General features: G+C 46.8%; 1 protein-coding gene across 1 annotated transcript in view; it reads right to left on the bottom strand.

The window, feature by feature from the left end:
• Window positions 1-27019, bottom strand: part of LOC138246906 (serine protease 33-like) — a 1038083-nt gene that overhangs the window by 813824 nt on the left and 197240 nt on the right. The window contains exon 2 of the mRNA XM_069201652.1: window positions 12696-12859. Coding sequence (XP_069057753.1) covers window positions 12696-12791 — 96 coding nt within the window. The 5' untranslated portion in view covers window positions 12792-12859. The remainder of the gene's footprint in view (window positions 1-12695; window positions 12860-27019) is intronic.

The raw sequence follows: 27019 nt of genomic DNA, 5'->3' as shown, positions 1-27019 counted from the left end.
CCGCAACCGCAGGCACCAAAAAGCTGCATTACCGGTCTCTTGGGTCTCCTCTCAGCATGACGAGCGAGGTCCCTCGAATCCAGCAACTCTGTCCAAGTGGCCCCCACAGTCCAGTGACTATTCAGTCCAAGTTTGGTGGAGGTAAGTCCTTGCCTCACCTCGCTAGACTGCATTGCTGGGAACCGCGACTTTTGCAGCTACTCCGGCCTCCGTGCACTTCCGGCGGAAATCCTTTGTGCACAGTCCAGCCTGGGTCCACAGCACTCTAACCTGCTTTGCACGACCTCCGAAGTTGTTCTCCGGCGATGTGGGACTTCTTTGTGCGACTTCAGGTGAGCACCGTTTCACGCATCCTCGTAGTGCCTGTTTGTGGCACTTCTCCGGGTGCTACCTGCTGCTAAGATGGCTCTTTGTCTTGCACGACGTCTCCTCTACCTTCTGGTCCAATTTGCGACCTCCTGGTCCCTCCTGGGCCACAGCAGCATCCAAAAACACTAACCGCACTATTTGCAGCTAGCAAGGCTTTTTGGCAATATTTTGGCGGGAAAACACTTTTGCACTACTCTACAAGGCGAGAGGGATCGGTCCTCCAAAGGGGAAGTCTCTAGCCCTTTGCGTTCTTGCAGAAACCGCCGCTTCTTCTGTCCAGTAGAAGCTTCTTTGCACCCGCAGCTGGCATTTCCTGGGCATCTGCCCATCTCCGACTTGCTTGTGACTTTTGGACTTGGTCCCCTTGTTCCACAGGTACCCCAGATTGGAAATCCAGCGTTGTTGCATTGTTGGTTTGTGTCTTTCCTGCATTATTCCTCTAACACGACTTCTTTATCCTTAGGGGAACTTTAGTGCACTTTGCACTCACTTTTCAGGGTCTTGGGGAGGGTTATTTTTCTAACTCTCACTATTTTCTAATAGTCCCAGCGACCCTCTACAAGGTCACATAGGTTTGGGGTCCATTCGTGGTTCGCATTCCACTTTTGGAGTATATGGTTTGTGTTGCCCCTATCCCTATGTTTCCCCATTGCATCCTATTGTAACTATACATTGTTTGCACTGTTTTCTAAGACTATACTGCATATTTTTGCTATTGTGTATATATATCTTGTGTATATTTCCTATCCTCTCACTGAGGGTACACTCTAAGATACTTTGGCATATTGTCATAAAAATAAAGTACCTTTATTTTTAGTATAACTGTGTATTGTGTTTTCTTATGATATTGTGCATATGACACTAGGTGGTACTGTAGTAGCTTCACACGTCTCCTAGTTCAGCCTAAGCTGCTCTGCTAAGCTACCATTATCTATCAGCATAAGCTGCTAGACACCCTATACACTAATAAGGGATAACTGGGCCTGGTGCAAGGTGCAAGTACCCCTAGGTACTCACTACAAGCCAGTCCAGCCTCCTACAAGTACCTCTGCAATAGACTGGTTACTCCCTTTATCATCCACTATATGGTTACTTCCCTGTGGGGATGTAAACCACCCTGTTTGAAGTTTTTTAGTTAAGCAACAATGTGAAGATGTATTTTCAGTGTTTCTATCAGTAAGTTTTAGTTTAGAGCAGTGAGAATTGTCCACTGAACCTATTTGTAGTGATGGAAATGACAGACAGGGATGCTGTCTCAGATAAGCCATGGCTGGGCAAAAACTTTGTCCATATGGCTGGAAGAGAGAACAGGGATGCTGTTTCTCTTGAGTTGGAGCAGGGCAGGGATGCTGTCCTATGAACTCCACACTAGGGCAGGGATGCTGTCCTAAGTGTTGTGAGGCAGTGCAGAGTTTCTGCACTAAAGTTTCTCTGGGAGGGTTGGAGGGATGCTCCATGTTAACTAAAATGGTCCTTTTTTTCTCACCAATGTTAGTTATCCCACAGAGAGGTACTTCTAGCTCAGGGAGTACAGCTTTGCCAGCTGATGCTTCCCTTGGAACAGGTGCCACCCGAGGAGAGGTTTCTCCCACCACAGGAATGGTATCCTGAATGGCAGGGTGGTTAGGGGATACTGTGATACCCTTTTTACTTGTTGATGGAGAGGGATCCTGAGTTTTCAGGCCTTCTCTCCTTTGCTTTTTCATTTCAGTAGAAATGAGAGGGAACAATTCCTCTGGGATGCCCAGCATGGCTGCATGGGCATAAAACTCTACATCAGTCCAACCTGAGGCCTCTAGGTCATTACCTAAGAGACAGTCTACAGGTAAGCTAGGTGATACCACCACCTGCTTAGGGTCAGTAACTCCACCCCAACTAAACTGAATTATAGCTAAGGGAAGAAACTTAGTGGAGTTATGGACATCAATAATTTTATACTGTTGTCCAATGATGTGTTGTTCAGGAGCCACTAGGTTTTCAGTCACCAAAGTGATACTGGCACCTGTGTCCCTGTAGGCCAAGGCCTCAACACCATTTATTGAAACTGCCTGCCTGTACTTATCCATTGTAAGGGGAAAAGCAGCCAGTGTGGCAGGGCCAATGCCACTAGGTGTGACAGAAACTGTCTTGGGACTAACTACCCCAGTTTCTATTATGGACCCATAAGTGAACCCAACTACACCCTTAACTTGACTGTTGCCAGCAGTCCCACCACTAGTACCACTACTGCTAGGGGCACTAGAGCTTGATGTATTAGTAGTGGTAGGCTCAGTGGGTTTACCTGGACAGGACTTATCCCCTGGCCTATGGCCTCTGTTTTTACACACAAAGCACCAAGGCTTTTTAATGTGTGCGGGTTGAGAAGAAGAGGAAGAATTTGTTTTATCCCCACCCTCTGAAGAGTGTTTAAGATTTGAAGTGGGATCTTTGGTTTTAGCCTTATCCCCATGCTTATCTTGAGATTTTTCACCATCTTTCTTCTTGCCATCCTTGTCACCACCTGTATGAACTTTTCTGTTCACTCTTGATCTGACCCATTTGTCTGCCTTCTTTCCCAATTCTTGGGGAGAGGTCAGATCTGAGTCCACTAGATACTGGTGCAACAAATCAGACACACAATTATTAAGTATATGCTCTCTCAGGATTATGTTATATAGGCTTTCATAGTCAATCACTTTACTGCCATGTAACCACCCCTCCAAGGCCTTCACTGAATGGTCAACAAAGTCTACCCAGTCTTGTGAAGACTCCTTTTTGGTTTCTCTGAACTTCATCCTGTACTGTTCAGTGGTTAAGCCATAACCATCTAGGAGTGCATTCTTAAGAACTGCAAAATTATTGGCATCACTTTCTTTCACAGTAAGGAGCCTATCCCTACCCTTTCCACTAAATGATAGCCATAGGATAGCAGCCCACTGCCTTTGAGGGACATCCTGTACCACACAGGCCCTCTCAAGTGCAGCAAACCACTTGTTAATGTCATCCCCCTCCTTATAAGGGGGAACTATCTTGTGCAGATTCCTAGAATCATGCTCTTTTGCAGGATGACTATGGGGAATACTGCTGCTGCCACCATGGGTTTCTAAACCAAATTTCTGTCTTTCCCTTTCCACTTCTAAGGTCTGTCTATCCAAATCCAGCTGTTGCTTCTTGAGCTTCAGTCTGGTTTGTTCCACTCTCAATCTATTGAGCTCCCTTTCTAACACTCTGTCATCAGGGTGGGTGGGTGGGACATTCCTTGAAACAGAAGTATGGTGAGAATGTTCAGAAGGAGACCCATCCCTTACAGAAGGAATCCTAACAGCTTGGTTAACAGAAACATCACTTCTACTATGATGTGAAGGAATACTCTTGCTATGATGTGAGACAACACTATCAGTATGGTGTGACTCTACATCAGTACCAACTATGCTAGGCTGTCTTGTAATGGGCAGGCTAGGAAGTTTCTTTCCTGAATCTTTTTCTAGGGGAGTCCCTGGATCAGATTGGGAACCATTAGCTACTTTTTCAACAGAAGGGGCACCTCTGGCCTTATCCTGTTATATAAGCATGTTAACCAACAGTTCTCTGGGGGCATTCTTCCCTACACTTAAACCTCTTTCTATGCAGAGACTCCTTGCTCCTTTCAAGCTAAGGTGATCATAAGCAAGTTTGGACAGATCAAAAGTTTGGCCTGTGCCAGACATTTTAGAAAGTGTTTTAGTGACAGAAAAAGGAACAAAAAGTTTGTCAGAACTTTTAGAAAGACAGAAAAAAACTTTTAAAACTTTTTAAGAACTTTTTGAAAGTTTATAAGTACTTTTCAGCACTTTAGAAAAGAAGTGAGAAAAGAAATGCAAAACTTTTTGGTTAGGTGTACATACACTGAACTTGTTTTGTATATTTTTCTCTTATGAAAAGTACAATGACAAAAGTGGTAAGTAGTTACAGAGCACTGATCCCACCACTGCACAACCAATGTAGGAGGCTGGACTGGCTTGTAGTGAGTACCTAGGGGTACTTACACCTTGCACCAGGCACAGTTATCCCTTATTAGTGTATAGGGTGTCTAGCAGCTTAGGCTGATAGATAATGGTAGCTTAGCAGAGCAGCTTAGGCTGAACTAGGAGACGAGTGAAGATCCTACAGTACCACTGGTGTCATATGCACAATATCATAAGAAAACACAATACACAGATATACTAAAAATAAAGGTACTTTATTTTTATGACAATATGCCGAAAGTATCTCAGTGAGTACCCTCAGTATGAGGATAGCAAATATACACAAGATATATGTACACAATACCAAAAATATGCAGTATAGTATTAGAAAACAGTGCAAACAATGTATAGTTACAATAGGATGCAATGGGGACACATAGGGATAGGGGCAACACAAACCATATACTCCAAAACTGGAACGCCAACCACGAATGGACCCCAAACCTATGTGACCTTGTAGAGGGTCGCTGGGACTGTAAGAAAACAGTTAGGGTTAGAAAAATAGCCCACCCCAAGACCCTGAAAGGTGAGTGCAAAGTGCACTAAAGTTCCCCGAAGGACATAGAAGTCATGATAGGGGAATTCTGCAGGAAAGACACAAACCAGCAATGCAACAACAATGGATTTCCAGTCGAGGGTACCTCTGGAACAAGGGGACCAAGTCCAAAACTCACAAGCAAGTCGGAGATGGGCAGATGCCCAGGAAATGCCAGCTGTGGATGCAAAGAAGCTGCTACTGGGATGTAGAAGCTGAAGATTCTGCAGGAATGACAAGGGCTAGAGACTTCCCCTTTGGAGGATGCATCCCTCACGCCGAGGAGAGTCGTGCAGAAGTGTTTTCCTGAAGAAAGACTGCAAACAAGCCTTGCTAACTGCAAGTTGTGCAGTTATGGTTTTTGGATGCTACTGTGGCCCAGGAGGGACCAGGATGTCGCCAATTGCGTCTGGGGACAGAGGGGGCGTCGAGCAAGAGAAGGAGCCCTCTCAAAAGCAGGCAGCACCCGCAGAAGTGCCGGAACAGGCACTACAAAGTGGAGTGAAACAGTGCTCACCCGAAGTCGCACAAAGGAGTCCCACGTCGCCGGAGGACAACTTAGAAGATCCTGCAATGCAGGTTAGAGTGCCGTGGAACCAGGCTTGGCTGTGCACAAAGGATTTCCGCCGGAAGTGCACAGAGGCCGGAGTAGCTGCAAAAGACGTGGTTCCCAGCAATGCAGTCTGGTGAGGGGAGGCAAGGACTTACCTCCACCAAACTTGGACTGAAGAGTCAATGGACTGTGGCAGTCACTTGGACAGAGTTGCTGGATTCAAGGGACCTCGCTCGTTGTGCTGAGAGGAGGCCCAGGGGACCGGTGATGCTGTTCTTTGGTGCCTGCGGTTCCAGGGGGACGATTCCGTCGACCCACAGGAGATTTCTTCAGAGCTTCTAGTGCAGAGAGGAGGCAGACTACCCCTACAGCATGCACCACCAGGAAAGCAGTCGAGGAGGCGGCAGGATCAGCGTTACAGAGTTGCAGTAGTCGTCTTCGCTACTTTGTTGCAGTTTTGCAGGCTTCCAGCGCGGTCAACAGTCGATTCCTTGGCAGAAGGTGAAGAGAGAGATGCAGAGGAACTCGGATGAGCTCTTGCATTCGTTATCTAAGGAAATCCCCAAAGAAGAGACCCTAAATAGCCAGAAAAGAGGGTTTGGCTACTTAGGAGAGAAGATAGGCTAGCAACACCTGAAGGAGCCTATCAGAAGGAGTCTCTGACGTCACCTGCTGGCCCTGGCCAATCAGAGCAGTCCAGTGTGCCAGCAGCACCTCTGTTTCCAAGATGGCAGAGGTCTGGAGCACACTGGAGGAGCTCTGGGCACCTCCCAGGGGAGGTGCAGGTCAGGGGATCACTCCCCTTCCCTTTGTCCAGTTTCGCGCCAGAGCAGGGCTGAGGGGTCCCTGAACCGGTGTAGACTGGCTTATGCAGAAATGGGCACCATGTGTGCCCATGAAAGCATTTCCAGAGGCTGGGGGAGGCTACTCCTCCCCTGCCTTCACACCATTTTCCAAGGGGGGAGGGTGTATCACCCTCTCTCAGAGGAAGTCCTTTGTTCTGCCATCCTGGGCCAAGCCTGGCTGGACCCCAGGAGTGCAGAAACCTGTCTGAGGGGTTGACAGCAGCAGCAGCTGCAGTGAAACCCTGGGAAAGGCAGTTTGGCAGTGCCAGGGTCTGTGCTAGAGACCCGTGGGATCAAGGGATTGCACCAACAATGCCAGGATGGCATAGAGGGGGCAATTCTATGATCTTAGACATGTTACATGGCCATATTCGGAGTTACCATTGTGAAGCTACATATAGGTAGTGACCTATATGTAGTGCACACGTGTAATGGTGTCCCTGCACTCACAAAGTCCGGGTAATTGGCCCTGAACAATGTGGGGGCACCTTGGCTAGTGCCAGGGTGCCCACACACTAAGTAACTTAGCACCCAACCTTTACCAGGTAAAAGTTAGACAAATAGGTGACTTATAAGTTACTTAAGTGCAGTGTAAAATGGCTGTGAAATAACGTGGACGTTATTTCACTCAGGCTGCAGTGGCAGGCCTGTGTAAGAATTGTCAGAGCTCCCTATGGGTGGCAAAAGAAATGCTGCAGCCCATAGGGATCTCCTGGAACCCCAATACCCTGGGTACCTAAGTACCATATACTAGGGAATTATAAGGGTGTTCCAGTAAGCCAATGTAAATTGGTAAAATTGGTCACTAGTCTGTTAGTGACAATTTGAAAGAAATGAGAGAGCATAACCACTGAGGTTCTGATTAGCAGAGCCTCAGTGAGACAGTTAGGCATCACACAGGGAACACATACCTATAGGTCACAAACTTATGAGCACTGGGGTCCTGACTGTAGGAAAGTACCATCTTGCCTGGCATGTTACCCCCATTTTTCACTGTATATATGTTGTTTTAGTTGTATGTGTCACTGGGACCCTGTTCACCAGGGCCCCAGTGCTCATAAGTGTGCCTGAATGTGTTACCTGTGTAGTGACTAACTGTCTCACTGAGGCTCTGCTAATCAGAACCTCAGTGGTTATGCTCTTTCATTTCTTTCCAATTTGTCACTAACAGGCTAGTGACCATTTTTACCAATTTGCATTGGCTTACTGGAACACCCTTATAATTCCCTAGTATATGGTACTGAGGTACCCAGGGTATTGGGGTTCCAGGAGATCCCTATGGGCTGCAGCATTTCTTTTGACACCCATAGGGAACTCTGACAATTCTTACACAGGCCTGCCACTGCAGCCTGAGTGAAATAACGTCCACGTTATTTCACAGCCATTTTACACTGCACTTAAGTAACTTATAAGTCACCTATATGTCTAACCTTTACCTGGTAAAGGTTAGGTGCAAAGTTACTTAGTGTGAGGGCACCCTGGCACTAGCCAAGGTGCCGCCACATTGTTCAGGGCCAATTCCCCGGACTTTGTGAGTACGGGGACACCATTATACGTGTGCACTACATATAGGTCACTACCTATATGTAGCTTCACAATGGTAACTCCGAATATGGCCATGTAACATGTCTATGATCATGGAATTGCCCCCTCTATGCCATCCTGGCATAGTTGGCACAATCCCATGATCCCAGTGGTCTGTAGCACAGACCCTGGTACTGCCAAACTGCCCTTCCTGGGGTTTCACTGCAGCTGCTGCTGCTGCCAACCCCTCAGACAGGCATCTGCCCTCCTGGGGTCCAGCCAGGCCTGGCCCAGTTTGGCAGAACAAAGGACTTCCTCTGAGAGAGGGTGTTACACCCTCTCCCTTTGGAAAATGGTGTGAAGGCAGGGGAGGAGTAGCCTCCCCCAGCCTCTGGAAATGCTTTCTTGGGCACAGATGTGCCCAATTCTGCATAAGCCAGTCTACACCGGTTCAGGGGACCCCTTAGCCCTGCTCTGGCACGAAACTGGACAAAGGAAAGGGGAGTGACCACTCCCCTGACCTGCACCTCCCCTGGGAGGTGTCCAGAGCTCCTCCAGTGTGCTCCAGACCTCTGCCATCTTGGAAACAGAGGTGCTGCTGGCACACTGGACTGCTCTGAGTGGCCAGTGCCACCAGGTGACGTCAGAGACTCCTTGTGATAGGCTCCTTCAGGTGTTGCTAGCCTATCCTCTCTCCTAAGTAGCCAAACCCTCTTTTCTGGCTATTTAGGGTCTCTGTCTCTGGGGAAACTTTAGATAACGAATGCAAGAGCTCATCCGAGTTCCTCTGCATCTCTCTTTTCACCTTCTGCCAAGGAATCGACTGCTGACCGCGCTGGAAGCCTGCAAACCTGCAACATAGTAGCAAAGACGACTACTGCAACTCTGTAACGCTGATCCTGCCGCCTTCTCTACTGTTTTCCTGGTGGTGCATGCTGTGGGGGTAGTCTGCCTCCTCTCTGCACTAGAAGCTCCGAAGAAATCTCCCGTGGGTCGACGGAATCTTCCCCCTGCAACCGCAGGCACTAAAAAGCTGCATTACCAGTCCCTTGGGTCTCCTCTCAGCACGACGAGCGAGGTCCCTCGAATCCAGCAACTCTGTCCAAGTGGCTCCCACAGTCCAGTGACTCTTCAGTCCAAGTTTGGTGGAGGTAAGTCCTTGCCTCACCTCGCTAGACTGCATTGCTGGGAACCACGACTTTTGCGGCTACTCCGGTCTCCGTGCACTTCCGGCGGAAATCCTTTGTGCACAGTCCAGCCTGGGTCCACGGCACTCTAACCTGCATTGCACGACCTCCTAAGTTGTTCTCCGGCGACGTGGGACTTCTTTGTGCGACTTCGGGTGAGCACTGTTTCACGCATCCTCGTAGTGCCTGTTTCTGGCACTTCTCTGGGTGCTACCTGCTGCTAAGAGGGTTCTCTGTTTTGCTCGACGTCCCCTCTACCTCCTGGTCCAATTTGCGACCTCCTGGTCCCTCCTGGGCCACAGCAGCGTCCAAAAACGCTAACCGCACGATTTGCAGCTAGCAAGGCTTGTTGGCATTGTTTCGGCGGGAAAACACTTCTGCATGACTGTACAAGGCAAAAGGGATCCGTCCTCCAAAGGGGAAGTCTCTAGCCCGTTGCGTTCCTGCAGAAACCACAGCTTCTTCTGTCCAGTAGAAGCTTCTTTACACCCGCAGCTGGCATTTCCTGGGCATCTGCCCATCTCCGACTTGCTTGTGACTTTTGGACTTGGTCCCCTTGTTCCACAGGTACCCCAGATTGGAAATCCAGCGTTGTTGCATTGTTGGTTTGTGTCTTTCCTGCATTATTCCTCTAACACGACTTCTTTATCCTTAGGGGAACTTTAGTGCACTTTGCACTCACTTTTCAGGGTCTTGGGGAGGGTTATTTTTCTAACTCTCACTATTTTCTAATAGTCCCAGCGACCCTCTACAAGGTCACATAGGTTTGGGGTCCATTCGTGGTTCGCATTCCACTTTTGGAGTATATGGTTTGTGTTGCCCCTATCCCTATGTTTCCCCATTGCATCCTATTGTAACTATACATTGTTTGCACTGTTTTCTAAGACTATACTGCATATTTTTGCTATTGTGTATATATATCTTGTGTATATTTCCTATCCTCTCACTGAGGGTACACTCTAAGATACTTTGGCATATTGTCATAAAAATAAAGTACCTTTATTTTTAGTATAACTGTGTATTGTGTTTTCTTATGATATTGTACATATGACACTAAGTGGTATTGTAGTAGCTTCACACGTCTCCTAGTTCAGCCTAAGCTGCTCTGCTAAGCTACCATTATCTATCAGCCTAAGCTGCTAGACACCCTATACACTAATAAGGGATAACTGGGCCTGGTGCAAGGTGCAAGTACCCCTAGGTACTCACTACAAGCCAGTCCAGCCTCCTACACTGACTAGCAGGGTCCCAGTGACACATAACAAACATACTGAAAACATAGGGTTTTCACTATGAGCACTGGGCCCTGGCTAGCAGGATCCCAGTGAGACAGTGAAAACACCCTGACATACACTCACAAACAGGCCAAAAGTGGGGGTAATAAGGCTAGAAAGAGGCTACTTTCTCACAGTGTCCTTTGCCAGGAGGCTGTACCACTCACTCGCTGGTGTGGAAAGGATGAGACAGGACTGCAGACAACCCCTTTGAATGTCAGCGCAACTGTTTGCTTCATGCAGAGAAGGACTGCATGTTTGCATTTGAAAGAACCAATGGCCATATGTATTATGCATTTTTGCAGTCACACACGGCTCAATCAAGCCATTTGCGACTGCAAAAATGCACTTTGATATGTATGATTTCCAGTTTGTGATTCGGTAACATGTTACTGAATCGCAATTTGGGATTATGCATACATACCGATTTGGTATTAGAAAGGGGTGTGTCAAGGGCGTCCTCCATAATATTATTCGCAGCGGTATGCAGGAATGTTTTGTGACAGAAATGAGGTCACAAAACATTTGCATTTTACCACCTACTTCAAGTAGGTGGTAACCCATTCGCAAATGGGAAGGAGTCCCCAAGGGACCCCTTCCCTTTGTGAATGGTAGCAAAAATGTTTTACCTACTCTTGAAAAATGAAAGGAAAACTTTTATTTTTTCCTTCTTAAATGCATCCCATATTCCTTTAAGGGAAAGGGGGTGCATTTAAAAGAAAAGAAAAATTGCTTTATTTCAAAGCAGTCACAGACATGGTGGTCGGCTGAGCCCAGCAGGCCACCATCCCTGTGATTTTTGCATTTTTAAATGGGTCGCAAATTGTGACCTTCCTCATTAATACTAATGAGATAGGTAGACTTGCGACCCATTAGGAAATGCTAAATGAAACTCATGGAGTTTCATACATTCGAATAGTGATTACCTAATTGTAATTTGCAGAGAATCACAATTAGGTAATCACAATCTGTAATAATGATACATATAGCCCCAAATGCGCACAAATGATCAGGTAACGCAAACGCCTGAGAAGACATTGATTGTGAATTGACTAAAAAGAACTACTGGGTTGGACATATAACCTGCATGCCACAACTGCCTTTTCAAGAGTGTGGGACTGAACTACATGTTACAAACTACAGGAATGTGGCTCCATTTTATCCATAGGGACCCTGCACCTGTGTTTAATTTAAAATGTACAGTTTTGGCTGCTCCATTTTAGCCATAGTTAGAATCCACCTTTGCTTAATTGAAAACTTAGGGCCTCATTTACAAGCGGCCTGCTCCGCTGTGTGTCACATTTTTTGATGTCCCGGCAGTGCAGGCTGCAGGGCCATATCTACAAAACCATGCAAAGCCACTTTGTGTGACTTTACAGGGCCTTGTAGATATGGCCCTCTTTCACCCATTACTTTGCATGAAAGTAGCATTCCATCAGTATTGCTGTGTGTGTTCCCATGTAACTCGTATGGAATACTGCGCATTCCTAGATTTACAAGGTTTCGTAAACTTGGGAATGCATCATCAGGGTGGCCAGGGGTGGCATATGGGTGGCACAATGGGGAGAAATAACATCATTTCTCCCTGTTTTTTCTTCTGCAGCACACATAGAAGGAGGAAAACGCCTCTCTTGATTGTTTTTGTGCAGTAAGGTGTGTCGTCTTCGTTGGAGTGTGGCAGCAATTTGTGCTCCAGCACATGGTACAAGGACAGAAATGCGCTGTATCTTGTAGATACTGCACATTCCTGCCCTTTTTTTTTGCAGGGCCTGTGCCAAAACTTTGTAAATGAAGCCCTTACTGTTTTGGCTGCTTCATTTTATCCATAGTGAGGCTTCACCTGTGCGTAATTGAAAACTCACTGTTTTGGCTGCTCTATTTTATCCACAGTGAGGCTACACCTGTGCTTAATGGAAAACGTTTTGTTTTAATCTGTAGTGAACCCTGTAGACCTGCAGTGCTCATCCCAATAGTGCTACTTTTCCTTTATGTAACATTTTACATTTTGGATTGAGTTAAATACATCTCTTTACTAAGAGAAATGCACAGGACTGGACAATTTACTTATGGTGTTTATTGTGTGATTGTTGAGTTTGGATTTTCTGTCCATGTACTACCTCCCTAAGATGCCTTGTACTGCTCACTCTTCCTACCTCGAGAGTCAAGCGCGCTAGGTTTGCAGCACCATAGTAGGACAGGCCCCAGGACATCAATGATGCCCTGTGCCCCACCCCTACTCTACCCTTCCCCTCCCGCCGAATGGGTTCTGACAAACCAAGACTTAAGAGCAGAGCTTTATGAAGGCAGGACTGTATGTTATTCATACATGCATATTGACCAGTACCCCCAACAGTGGCTACATGCAATACACGCCTCATATAGGGCATGAGATCAACATATGCACTGACAAAGTCTTTCTACTCACTTGACACACCACATGTTCCCCCTCATGTGCTGTCGCACATAACATCCCTTGCTGGATCACATCATTGCGGTCCTGCATCTCTGACAAGTTGTACATGCAGTTGCAGGTCTTCTTCCCGATCAGCTGAAGCTGAACCTCCTGCAGGACATCTGAGTACAGCCCCCCTGAAAAAGCATATAAAGAAGACACTTCTGAATGCAAGAATGGTTAAACAGTGAGTTATTCCTACCGAAACAGTGTAAAAACACTCTCCCTTGACAGAACAGACAACTGAATTAGAGCTCTAAGGCCCATATTTATACTTTTTTAGTGCCGCATTTGCGTCATTTTTTGACGCAAAAGCGGTGCAAACTTACAAAATGCAATTGTATTTTGTAAGTTTGCGCCGCTTTTGCGTTAAAAAGCGGCGCAAATTCGGCGCTAAAAAGTATAAATATGGGCCTTGGTTTATCAGGATGGTACCCATTTTTTAATTATCTGTCCTGAAATCCCGACAGACTTTATCAGGACACATGATTGTCTTCCATTTTGCTATGGTCAGCAGTGCAAGAAGAGAGACAAAAACTCATAAGCAGCTAGTGAACTCTGAGACATATGACTGCACAGACAACTCTTGAGCAGTAATTTATTACTGCTTCCTCACAAAAAAGACTAGGGGCCAGATGTATGAAAGCATTTTGCATTTGCAAACGGTGCGAATGCCCGTCTGTGAATGCAAAATGCCATTTCAGAATGCATGAAAGACATTCTGAACGCAATTTTAAGGAATCGCTAAAATATTGATTCCTTAGAATTGCGACCCTGTTTGGAGAGTCGCAAATTGCGACTCTCTAAATAAGAAATCGCAAATAAGGAATCCTTATTTGCAATTCCTTAGCACATGTATGAAGCAATTCCTGAATGCGATTTGGGCATTTAGGAATCGCTATTTACCACTAAGTTGAACTTGGTGTTAACCATGTGCAAATTTTAAAAATGCATTTGAAAAATTTACATGTGAAGCACACATGCCCTTTTGGCATGTGTGCACCTTACATGGTGAAAAAAATAATTTTGGGGTGCAGCAGAGGGGGCCTTAGGCCCCCAGCACCCTGGGGTTTTGCATTTCCAAAATGCGATTTCTAGTATGCAAAAAATTTGCAGATATGGGCCAACAGGCCCATAGGTGCGTATGGGGCAGGTATCGCAATTTGCCATTCGGTAATAGCATCTGCGATTTTTAAGAAATCGCTATTACCGATTCGCAAATGTGATACATGGCATTTTGCGAGTCGGAAATAGCGATTTCTTAAAAATCGCTATTTCCGAATCGCAAAAGGCCTTCATGATACATCTGGCCTAAGGTCCTTAATGGGTGACTGCCCATATTTATTGGAGACGGACAATCTGTACCTCTCTTACCTCATGACAGAAGCCTCTTCATTTTATCTATCGGAGTAAGGGTCAACTGAAGTGACTAGCAAATTAGTCTACTAGTGAATAAAGGAATTCCTAAACAAACAAGTTCACATGTTTTGGACAATTCTTCAATGATGAAGCATCACTTTTCCTCCTATTTGTTGACTAAGTAGTTGTGGAACCATGGTACCCGCACCCATAGCTCACCCCCTTATCTGGCCTAACTGTGTGATCTTTCAGTTAACTATGCCTAAGTTCACTTATGTGAAATTCAATTGAAGTGCTTAGAAGCACAACATTGCTAAATGCTATTTTAAATACTGGGTGTAGGAAAGTACCATCTTGCCTGGCATGTTACCCCCATATTTCACTGTATATATGTTGTTTTAGTTGTATGTGTCACTGGGACCCTGCCAGCCAGGGCCCCAGTGCTCATAAGTATGCCCTATATGTGTTACCTGTGTTATGACTAACTGTCTCACTGAGGCTCTGCTATGCAGAACCTCAGTGGTTATGCTCTCTCATTTTCTTTTCAAATTGTCACTAACAGGCTAGTGACCAATTTCACCAATTTACATTGGCATACTGGAACACCCTTACAATTCCCTAGTATATGGTACTGAGGTACCCAGGGTATTGGGGTTCCAGGAGACCCCTATGGGCTGCAGCATTTCTTGTGCCACCCATGGGGATATCTGACAAATCTTACACAGGCCTGAGTGAAATAACGTCCACGTTATTTCACAGCCATTTACCACTGCACTTAAGTAACGTATAAGTCACCTATATGTCTAACCTTTACCTGGTAAAGGTTGGGTGCTAAGTTACTTAGTGTGTGGGCACCCTGGCACTAGCCAAGGTGCACCCACATTATTCAGGGCAAATTTCCCGGACTTTGTGAGTGTGGGGACACCATTACACGAGTGCACTATACATATGTCACGACATATGTATAGCGTCACAATGGTAACTCCGAACATGGCCATGTAACATGTCTAAGATCATGGAATTGTCACCCCAATGCCATTCTGGCATTGGGGAGACAATTCCATGATCCCCCGAGTCTCTAGCACAGACCTGGTTACTGCCAAACTACCTTTCCCGGGGTCTCACTGCAGCTGCTGCCAACCCCTCAGACAGGTTTCTGCCCTCCTGGGGTCCAGCCAGGCTTGGCCCAGGATGGCAGAACAAAGGACTTCCTCAGAGAGAGGTTGTTACACCCTCTCCATTTGGAAAAAGGTGTCAGGGCTGGGGAGGAGTAGCCTCTCCCAGCCTCTGGAAATGCTTTGATGGGCACAGATGGTGCCCATCTCTGCATAAGCCAGTCTACACCGGTTCAGGGATCCCTCAGCCCTGCTCTGGCGTGAAACTGGACAAAGGAAAGGGGCGTGACCACTTCCCTGACCTGCACCTCCCCTGGGAGGTACCCAGAGCTCCTCCAGTGTGCTCCAGACCTCTGCCATCTTGGAAACAGAGGTGCTGCTGGCACACTGGACTGCTCTGAGTGGCCAGTGCCACCAGGTGACGTCAGAGACTCCTTCTGATAGGCTCCTTCAGGTGTTGCTAGCCTATCCTCTCTCCTAAGTAGCCAAACCTCCTTTTCTGGCTATTTAGGGTCTCTGCTTTGGGGAATTCCTTAGATAATGAATGCAAGAGCTCATCAGAGTTCCTCTGCATCTCTCTCTTCACCTTCTGCCAAGGAATCGACTGCTGACCGCGCTGGAAGCCTGCAAAACTGCAACAAAGTAGCAAAGACGACTACTGCGACCTTGTAACACTGATCCTGCCGCCTTCTCGACTGTTTTCCTGGTGGTGCATGCTGTGGGGGTAGTCTGCCTCCTCTCTACACTAGAAGCTCCGAAGAAATCTCCAGTGGGTCGACGGAATCTTCCCCCTGCAACCGCAGGCACCAAAGAACTGCATCACCGGTCCTCTGGGTCTCCTCTCAGCACGACGAGCGAGGTCCCTTGAACTCAGCAACTCTGTCCAAGTGACTCCCACAGTCCAGTGACTCTTCAGTCCAAGTTTGGTGGAGGTAAGTCCTTGCCTCCCCACGCTAGACTGCATTGCTGGGAACCGCGTGTTTTGCAGCTACTCCGGCTCCTGTGCACTCTTCCAGGATTTCCTTTGTGCACAGCCAAGCCTGGGTCCCGGCACTCTAACATGCAGTGCACGACCTCCTGAGTTGTCCTCCGGCATAGCTGGACCCTCCTTTGTGACTTCGGGTGAGCTCCAGTTCACTCCACTTTGTAGTGCCTGTTCCAGCACTTCTGCGGGTGCTGCTTGCTTCTGAGTGGGCTCCTTGTCTAGCTGGACGCCCCCTCTGTCTCCTCACGCAATTGGCGACATCCTGATCCCTCCTCGGCCACAGCAGCATCCAAAAACCCTAACTGCGACTCTTGCAGCTAGCTAGGCTTGTTTGTGGTCTTTCTGCACGGAAACACTTCTGCACGACTCTTCACGACGTGGGACATCCATCCTCCAAAGGGAAAGTTTCTAGCCCTTGTCGTTCTTGCAGAATCCACAGCTTCTACCATCCAGTGGCAGCTTCTTTGCACCCACAGCTGGCATTTCCTGGGCATCTGCCCACTCCCGACTTGATCGTGACTCTTGGACTTGGTCCCCTTGTTCCACAGGTACTCTCATCAGAAAATCCATCGTTGTTGCATTGCTGGTGTTGGTCTTCCTTGCAGAATTCCCCTATCACGACTTCTGTGCTCTCTGGGGAACTTAGGTGCACTTTGCACCCACTTTTCAGGGCCTTGGGGTGGGCTATGTTTCTAACCCTCACTGTTTTCTTACAGTCCCAGCGACCCTCTACAAGCTCACATAGGTTTGGGGTCCATTCGTGGTTCGCATTCCACATCTAGAGTATATGGTTTGTGTTGCCCCTATCCCTATGTGCCCCCATTGCATTCTATTGTGACTATACATTGTTTGCACTGTTTTCTATTGCTATTACTGCATATTTTGGTATTGTGTACATATATCTTGTGTATATTTGCTATCCTCATACTGAGAGTACTCACTGAGATACTTTTGGCATATTGTCATAAAAATAAAGTACCTTTATTTTTAGTATATCTGTGTGTTGTGTTTTCTTATGATATTGTGCATATAACACTAGTGGTACTGTAGGAGCTTCACTCGTCTCCTAGTTCAGCCTAAGATGCTCTGCTAAGCTACCTTTTCTATCAGCCTAAGCTGCTAGACACCCCTCTACACTAATAAGGGATACCTGGGCCTGGTGCAAGGTGTAAGTACCTCTTGGTACCTACTACAAGCCAGTCCAGCCTCCTACATTGGTTGTGCAGCGGTGGAATGAGTACTTGCAACTACTTACCACTTTGTCATTTTGTACTTTTCATAAGAGAAAAATATACAAAACAAGTTCAGTGTATGTACACCTAACAAAAAGGTTTTGCTTTTCTCCTCTTACTACTTTGCTAAGTGCTGAAAAGTACCTCTAAAACTTTCAAAACGTTCTTAAAAAGTTTTAAAAAGTTTTTTTTTTTTTTCTGTTCTGAAACTTTTTCTTTCTTTTTCTGTCCCTTAAACCTTTTCTATAATGTCTGGTACAGGCCAAACTGTTGATTTGACCAAACTTGCTTATGATCACCTTAGCTGGAAAGGAGCAAGGAGCCTCTGCATTGAAAGAGATTTAGGGGTAGGGAAGAATCCCTCAAGAGAACTGTTAGTTAATATGCTCATTGAACAGATTAAGACCTTAGTTGGCACATCTGTTGAGAAATTAGCTGATGGTTCACACTCTGACTCTGGGGCACCCCCAGTAAGAGAGTTAGAAGGGAACCTTCCCAGCCTGCCCCCTAGCAAGCCACCTAGCATGGCTGGTACTAATGTGACTTCACATCACAGTAAGAGTGTTACTTCTCATCACAGTAGGAGTGTAACTTCTGTAGGCCAGAATGTTAGGGTGCCATCTGTTAGGGACAGGTCTCCCTCTGTTCATTCACACCATTCTTCTGTGTCAAGGCATGCCAAACCCACCCTCCCTGAAGACAGAGTGTTAGAAAGGGAACTCAATAGATTGAGAGTGGAAGAATCCAGGCTGAAGCTCAAGAAGCAAAAGCTAGACCTAGACAGGGAAGCATTTGATTTAGAAAAAGAAAGACAGAGGTTGGGGTTTGGACCCCATGGTGGCAGCAGCAGTATTCCAAATAGTCAACCTGTAAAAGAGCATGATTCTAGGAATCTGCACAAGATAGTTCCCCCATACAAGGAGGGGGATGACATTAACAAGTGGTTTGCTGCACTTGAGAGGGCCTGTGTTGTACAGGAGGTCCCTCAAAGGCAGTGGGCTGCTATCCTATGGCTATCTTTCAGTGGAAAGGGTAGGGATAGCATCCTTACTGTTAAGGAAAGTGATGCCAATAATTTTACAGTTCTTAAGAATGCACTCCTAGGAGTGTATATATGTTGTTTTAGTTGTATGTGTCACTGGGACCCTGCTAGTCAGGGCCCCAGTGCTCATAAGTGTGCCTGAATGTGTTACCTGTGTTATGACTAACTGTCTCACTGAGGCTCTGCTAATCAGAACCTCAGTGGTTATGCTCTCTCATTTCTTTCAAATTGTCACTAACAGGCTAGTGACCAATTTTACCAATTTACATTGGCTTACTGGAACACCCTTATAATTCCCTAGTATATGGTACTGAGGTACCCAGGGTATTGGGGTTCCAGGAGATCCCTATGGGCTGCAGCATTTCTTTTGCCACCCATAGGGAGCTCTGACAATTCTTACACAGACCTGCCACTGCAGCCTGAGTGAAATAACGTCCACGTTATTTCACAGCCATTTTACACTGCACTTAAGTAACTTATAAGTCACCTATATGTCTAACCTTTACCTGGTAAAGGTTGGGTGCTAAGTTACTTAGTGTGTGGGCACCCTGGCACTAGCCAAGGTGCCCACACATTGTTCAGGGACAATTCCTCGGACTTTGTGAGTGCGGGGACACCATTACACGCGTGCACTACATATAGGTCACTACCTATATGTAGCTTCACAATGGTAACTCCGAATATGGCCATGTAATATGTCTATGATCATGGAATTGCCCCCTCTATACCATCCTGGCATAGTTGGCACAATCCCATGATCCCAGTGGTCTGTAGCACACACCCTGGTACTGCCAAACTGCCTTTCCCGGGGTTTCACTGCACCTGCTGCTGCTGCCAACCCCTCAGACAGGCATCTGCCCTCCTGGGGTCCAGCCAGGCCTGGCCCAGGATGGAAGAACAAAGGACTTCCTCTGAGAGAGGGTGTTACACCCTCTCCCTTTGGAAAATGGTGTGAAGGCAGGGGAGGAGTAGCCTCCCCCAGCCTCTGGAAATGCTTTCATGGGCACACATGGTGCCCATTTCTGCATAAGCCAGTCTACACCGGTTCAGGGACCCGTTAGCCCTGCTCTGGCGCGAAACTGGACAAAGGGAAGGGGAGTGACCACTCCCCTGACCTGTACCTCCCCTGGGAGGTGCCCAGAGCTCCTCCAGTGTGCTCCAGACCTCTGCCATCTTGGAAACAGAGGTGCTGCTGGCACACTGGACTGCTCTGAGTGGCCAGTGCCATCAGGTGACGTCAGAGACTCCTTCTGATAGGCTCCTTCAGGTGTTGCTAGCCTATCCTCTCTCCTAGGTAGCCAAACCCTCTTTTCTGGCTATTTAGGGTCTCTGTCTCTTGGGATTCCTTAGATAACGAATGCAAGAGCTCATCCAAGTTCCTCTGCATCTCTCTCTTCACCTTCTGTCAAGGAATCGACTGCTGACCGCGCTGGAAGCCTGCAAAACTGAAACATAGTAGCAAAGACGACTACTACAACTCTGTAACGCTGATCCTGCCGCCTTCTCGACTGTTTTCCTGGTGGTGCATGCTGTGGGGGTAGTCTGCCTCCTCTCTGCACTAGAAGCTCCGAAGAAATCTCCTGTGGGTCGACGGAATCGTCCCCCTGCAAACGCAGGCACCAAAGAACTGCATCACCGGTACCTTGGGTCTCCTCTCAGCACGACGAGCGAGGTCCCTTGAATCCAGCAACTCTGTCCAAGTGACTCCCACAGTCCAGTGACTCTTCAGTCCAAGTTTGGTGGAGGTAAGTCCTTGCCTCCCCACGCCAGACTGCATTGCTGGGAACCGCGACTTTTGCAGCTACTCCGGCTTCCATGCACTTCCGGCGGAAATCTTTTGTGCACAGTCCAGCCTGGGTCCACGGCACTCTAACCTGCATTGCACGACCTCCTAAGTTGTTCTCCGGCGACGTGGGACTCCTTTGTGCGACTTCGGGTGAGCACTGTTTCACGCATCTTTGTAGTGCCTGTTTCTGGCACTTCTGCGGGTGCTGCCTGCTGCTGAGAGGGCTCCTTTTCTTGCTCTATGGCCCCTCTGTCCACTGACGCAATTGGCAACATCCTGATCCCTCCTGGGCCACAGCAGCATCCAAAAACCCTAACCGCACGATTTGCAGCTAGCAAGGCTTGTTAGCGGTCTTTTGGCGGGAAAACACTTCTGCACGGCTCTCCACGGCGTGAGGGATCTGTCTTCCAAAGGGGAAGTCACAAGCCCTTGTCCTTCTTGCAGAAAACTACGCTTCTACTGTCCAGTAGCGGCATCTTTGCACCCACAGCTGGCATTTCCTGGGCATCTGCCCATCTCCGACTTGCTTGTGACTTTTGGACTTGGTCCCCTTGTTCCACAGGTACCCTCGACTGGAAATCCATTGTTGTTGCATTGTTGGTTTGTGTCTTTCCTGCAGAATTCCCCTATCACGACTCCTATGTCCTTTGGGGAACTTTAGTGCACTTTGCACTCACTTTTTAGGGTCTTGGGGTGGGCTATTTTTCTAACCCTTACTATTTTCTAATAGTCCCAGCGACCCTCTACAAGGTCACCTAGGTTTGGGGTCCATTCGTGGTTCGCATTCCACTTTTGGAGTATATGGTTTGTGTTGCCCCTATCCCTATGTGTCTCCATTGCATCCTATTGTAACTATACATTGTTTGCACTGTTTTCTAATACTATTACTGCATATTTTGGTATTGTGTACATATATCTTGTGTATATTTGCTATCCTCATACTGAGGGTACTCACTGAGATACTTTTGGCATATTGTCATAAAAATAAAGTACCTTTATTTTTAGTATAACTGTGTATTGTGTTTTCTTATGATATTGTGCATATGCCACTAAGTGGTACTGTAGGAGCCTCACTCGTCTCCTAGTTCAGCCTAAGCTGCTCTGCTAAGCTACCATTATCTATCAGCCTATGCTGCTAGACACCCTATACACTAGTAAGGGATAACTGGGCCTGGTGCAAGGTGTAAGTACCCCTTGGTACTCACTACAAGCCAGTCCAGCCTCCTACATTGGTTGTGCAGCGGTGGGATAAGTGCTTTGAGACTACTTACCACTCTTGTCATTGTACTTTTCATAAGAGAAAAATATACAAAACAAGTTCAGTGTATGTACACATAACTAAAAGGTTTTGCATTTCCTCTTTTCACTCTTTTCTAAAGTGCTGAAAAGTACTTCTAAACTTTCTAAAAGTTCTTAAAAGTTTAAAAAGGTTTTTTTTTCTGTCTTTTTAAAAGCTCTAAAAACTTTTTTATCACTTTTTCTATCACTTAAACTCTTTCTAATAATGTCTGGCACAGGCCAAAATGTTGATCTGTCCAAACTTGCATATGATCACCGTAGCTGGAAAGGAGCAAGGAGTCTCTGTGTAGAAAGAGGTTTGAGTGTAGGGAAGAATCCTACCTTGGAACTATTGCTTAACATGCTTAGAGAACAAGATAAGGCCACAAGGGCCCCATCTGTTGAAAAAGTAGCTAATGGTTCCCAATCTGATCCAGGGACTCCCCTAGAAAAAGATTCAGGAAATAAACTTCCTAGCCTGCCCATTACTAGACAGTCTAGCATAGTTGGTACTGATGTTGAGTCACACCATACAGATAGTGTTGTCTCACATCATAGCAAGAGCATTCATTCTCACCACAGTAGAACTGATGTTTCTGTTAACAAAGCTGTTAGGATGCCTTCTGTAAGGGACAGGTCTCCTTCTGTCCATTCTCACCATACTTCTGTTTCAAGACATGTCCCTCCCACTCACCCCGATGACAGATTGTTAGAAAGGGAGCTCAATAGATTAAGAGTGGAACAAACCAGACTGAAGCTCAAGAAGCAACAGCTGGATTTGGATAGACAGTCCTTAGAAGTAGAGAAGGAGAGACAGAAACTGGGTTTAGAAACCCATGGTGGCAGCAGCAGTATTCCCAATAGTCATCCTGCAAAAGAGCATGATTCTAGGAATCTGCACAAGATAGTTCCCCCTTATAAGGAGGGGGATGACATTAACAAGTGGTTTGCTGCACTTGAGAGGGCCTGTGTTGTACAGGATGTCCCTCAAAGGCAGTGGGCTGCTATCCTATGGCTATCATTTAGTGGAAAGGGTAGGGATAGGCTCCTTACTATGAAAGAAAGTGATGCCAATAATTTTACAGTTCTTAAGAATGCACTCCTGGATGGTTATGGCTTAACCACTGAACAATATAGGATAAAGTTCAGAGAGACCAAAAAGGAGTCTTCACAAGACTGGGTTGATTTCATTGACCATTCAGTGAAGGCCTTGGAGGGGTGGTTACATGGCAGTAAAGTTACTGATTATGACAGCCTGTATAACTTAATCCTGAGAGAGCATATTCTTAATAATTGTGTGTCTGATTTGTTGCACCAGTACTTGGTGGACTCTGATCTGACCTCTCCCCAAGAATTGGGAAAGAAGGCAGACAAATGGGTCAGAACAAGGGTGAACAGAAAAGTTCATACAGGGGGTGACAAAGATGGCAACAAGAAGAAGGATGGTAAGTCTTCTGACAAGGGTGGGGACAAATCTAAAAATGAGGCTTCATCAGGCCCACAAAAACACTCTGGTGGGGGTGGTGGGCCCAAATCCTCTTCTAATCAAAACAAAGAAAAGAAACCATGGTGCTATTTATGTAAAATAAAAGGCCATTGGACAACAGATCCCAGTTGTCCAAAGAAAAGCACCAAGCCTCCTACCACTACAAACCCTACTGCTACACCTAGTGTCCCTACTAATAGCAGTGGTGGTGGGAGCAAACCTACTAATAGCCAATCCAAGGGAGTAGCTGGGCTCACTTTTGGTAACTTAGTTGGGGTTGGTCTGATTAGGGAGACCACAGAGGCTGTGTTAGTCTCTGAGGGGGCTATTGATTTAGCCACCTTGGTTGCTTGTCCCCTTAACATGGATAAGTACAAGCAACTACCCCTAATAAATGGTGTTGAGGTTCAGGCCTACAGGGACACTGGAGCCAGTGTGACTATGGTCATAGAGAAACTGGTCCACCCTGAACAACACCTACTTGGTCACCAGTACCAAGTAACCGATGCTCACAACAACATGGCTGTTGTAAATCTCAACTGGGGGGGGGGGTTACTGGTCCAAAGAAAGTTGGGGTAGCTTCAGATTTACCTGTAGACTGTCAATTAGGGAATGATTTGGGGACATCAGCTTGGTCAGATGTGGAGTTGGAGGCCCATGCAGCAATGCTGCGCATCCCAGGGCATATTTTTGCTTTAACAAGGGCTCAGGCCAAAAAGCAAAAAGGACAGGGAAGCTTGGATCCTGGAACAATGGACCAAGTGCTCCCTAAAGCTAGGGCTAGTAGAAGTAAAACACTTCCTACTATCCCTCCCTCTACAGTGGATTCTACTTCTGAGGAAGAAGAATTTCCACCCTGTGCAGAACCTACACCAGAGGAGCTTGAAGCAGACACTGCTGAGCTTTTGGGTGAAGGGGGGCCTGCCAGGGAGGAGCTGAGTGTGGCACAGCATACCTGTCCCACACTAGAGGGTCTAAGACAGCAAGCTGTCAAACAGGCTAATGGGGATGTCAGTGACTCTCAAAGAGTTTGCTGGGAGGACAACCTCTTGTACACTGAAGCAAGGGATCCTAAACCTGGAACTGCCAGGAGGTTAGTGATTCCTCAGGAGTACAGAAAGTTCCTCCTAACTCTAGCCCACGACATTCCCCTAGCTGGACATCTGGGACAAATGAAAACTTGGGACAGGCTTGTTCCCTTGTTTCATTGGCCTAGAATGTCTGAGGACACAAAAGAGTTTTGTAAGTCCTGTGAAACCTGTCAAGCCAGTGGCAAGACAGGTGGCACCCCAAAGGCACCCCTTATTCCACTTCCTGTGGTTGGGGTTCCCTTTGAAAGGGTAGGGGTTGACATAGTTGGCCCCCTTGACCCTCCTACTGCTTCAGGCAATAGGTTTATCTTGGTGGTAGTGGACCATGCCACGAGATATCCTGAAGCAATTCCTTTAAGGACCACTACAGCACCTGCAGTGGCAAAGGCCCTCCTGGGAATATTTTCCAGAGTGGGCTTCCCAAAGGAAGTAGTATCAGACAGGGGAAGCAATTTCATGTCTGCTTACTTAAAGGCCATGTGGAAGGAGTGTGGTGTAACTTACAAGTTCACTACACCCTATCATCCACAAACAAATGGACTGGTGGAGAGATTTAACAAAACTCTCAAAGGCATGATTATGGGACTCCCTGAAAAACTCCGCAGGAGATGGGATATCCTTTTACCATGCCTCCTTTTTGCCTAAAGGGAGGTACCCCAGAAAGGAGTGGGCTTCAGCCCCTTTGAACTCCTCTTTGGACACCCTGTTAGGGGTCCACTAACACTTGTCAAGGAGGGTTGGGAACAACCTTTAAAAGCTCCAAAGCAAGACATAGTGGACTATGTACTTGGCCTCAGATCAAGGATGGCTGAGTACATGAAAAAGGCCAGTAAAAACCTTCAGGCCAGCCAAGAGCTCCAGAAGCAATGGCATGATCAGAAGGCTGTTTTGGTTCAGTATCAACCAGGGCAGAAAGTGTGGGTCTTGGAGCCTGTGGCCCCAAGAGCACTCCAAGATAAATGGAGTGGACCCCACACAATTGTTGAGAAAAAGGGTGAAGTCACCTACTTAGTTGACTTAGGCACTGCCAGGAGTCCCCTTAGGGTGCTCCATGTCAATCGCCTGAAACCCTACTATGACAGGGCTGATCTCACCCTGCTCATGGCAACTGATGAGGGACAGGAAGAAGACAGTGATCCTCTACCTGATCTCTTCTCTTCCACAGAACAAGATGCTCTAGTGGAAGGTGTAGTTTTGGCTGATTGTCTTACTGCTGAGCAGAAAGACCATTGCATAAATCTCCTGGGTCAGTTTTCTGAACTCTTCTCTACTGTGCCAGGTACCACTTCTTGGTGTGAGCACACTATAGATACTGGAGACAGCTTGCCTGTCAAAAGTAAGATCTATAGGCAGCCTGACCATGTCAGAGACTGCATAAAGCAAGAGGTGCAGAAAATGTTAGAACTGGGAGTGGTTGAGCACTCTGAAAGTCCATGGGCTTCTCCTGTGGTACTTGTACCAAAACATCATTCCAAGGATGGAAAGAAGGAAATGCGTTTTTGTGTAGATTATAGAGGTCTCAACCAGGTAACCAAAACTGATGCTCACCCTATACCCAGGGCAGATGAGCTCATAGATACACTGGCATCTGCCAAGTATGTAAGTACTTTTGATTTGACTGCAGGGTATTGGCAGATCAAATCATCAGAAGATGCTAAACCTAAAACTGCATTTTCAACCATTGGAGGACATTACCAATTCACAGTAATGCCTTTTGGGTTGAAAAATGCACCTGCCACTTTTCAGAGGTTGGTGAACACAGTCCTGAAAGGGCTGGAAGCTTTTAGTGCAGCATATTTGGATGATATAGCTGTCTTTAGCTCCAGTTGGGATGATCACCTGGTCCACCTATGGAAAGTTTTAGAGGCCCTGCAAAAGGCAGGCCTCACTATCAAGGCTTCAAAGTGCCAGATAGGGCAGGGGTAGGTGGTTTATCTGGGACACCTTGTTGGTGGGGAACAGATTGCACCACTTAAGGGGAAAATCCAAACTATTGTAGATTGGGTTCCCCCTACTACTCAGACTCAGGTGAGAGCCTTCCTAGGCCTCACTGGGTATTACAGGAGGTTCATTAAGAACTATGGCTCCATTGCAGCCCCTCTTAATGACCTCACATCCAAAAAGATGCCTAAAAAGGTATTGTGGACAGCTAGCTGTCAGAAAGCTATTGAGGAGCTGAAGCAGGCCATGTGCTCTGCACCTGTCCTGAAAAGCCCTTGTTACTCTAAACAATTCTATGTCCAAACTGATGCATCTGAATTAGGAGTAGGGGCAGTCCTATCACAACTTAATTCTGAGAGCCAGGATCAACCTGTTGCTTTTATTAGTAGGAGGTTGACCCCTAGAGAAAAGCGTTGGTCTGCCATTGAGAGGGAGGCCTTTGCTGTGGTCTGGGCACTGAAGAAGTTGAGGCCATACCTGTTTGGCACTTACTTCATTGTTCAGACAGACCACAAACCTCTACTTTGGCTAAAACAAATGAAAGGTGAAAATCCTAAATTATTGAGGTGGTCCATATCCCTACAGGGAATGGACTATACAGTGGAACATAGACCTGGGAGTAGCCACTCCAATGCAGATGGACTCTCCAGATATTTCCACTTAGACAATGAAGACTCATCAGGTCATGGCTAGTCTTATTGTCCTTCGTTTGGGGGGGGGGGGGTTGTGTAGGAAAGTACCATCTTGCCTGGCTTGTTACCCCCATTTTTCACTGTATATATGTTGTTTTAGTTGTATGTGTCACTGGGACCCTGCTAGTCAGGGCCCCAGTGCTCATAAGTGTGCCTGAATGTGTTATCTGTGTTATGACTAACTGTCTCACTGAGGCTCTGCTAATCAGAACCTCAGTGGTTATGCTCTCTCATTTCTTTCAAATTGTCACTAACAGGCTAGTGACCAATTTTACCAATTTACATTGGCT

The sequence above is a fragment of the Pleurodeles waltl genome, chromosome 7 (assembly GCF_031143425.1).
Source record: "Pleurodeles waltl isolate 20211129_DDA chromosome 7, aPleWal1.hap1.20221129, whole genome shotgun sequence".
In the NCBI taxonomy this organism is placed as follows: Eukaryota; Metazoa; Chordata; class Amphibia; order Caudata; family Salamandridae; genus Pleurodeles; species Pleurodeles waltl.
This window is presented reverse-complemented; position numbering and strand designations above follow the sequence as displayed.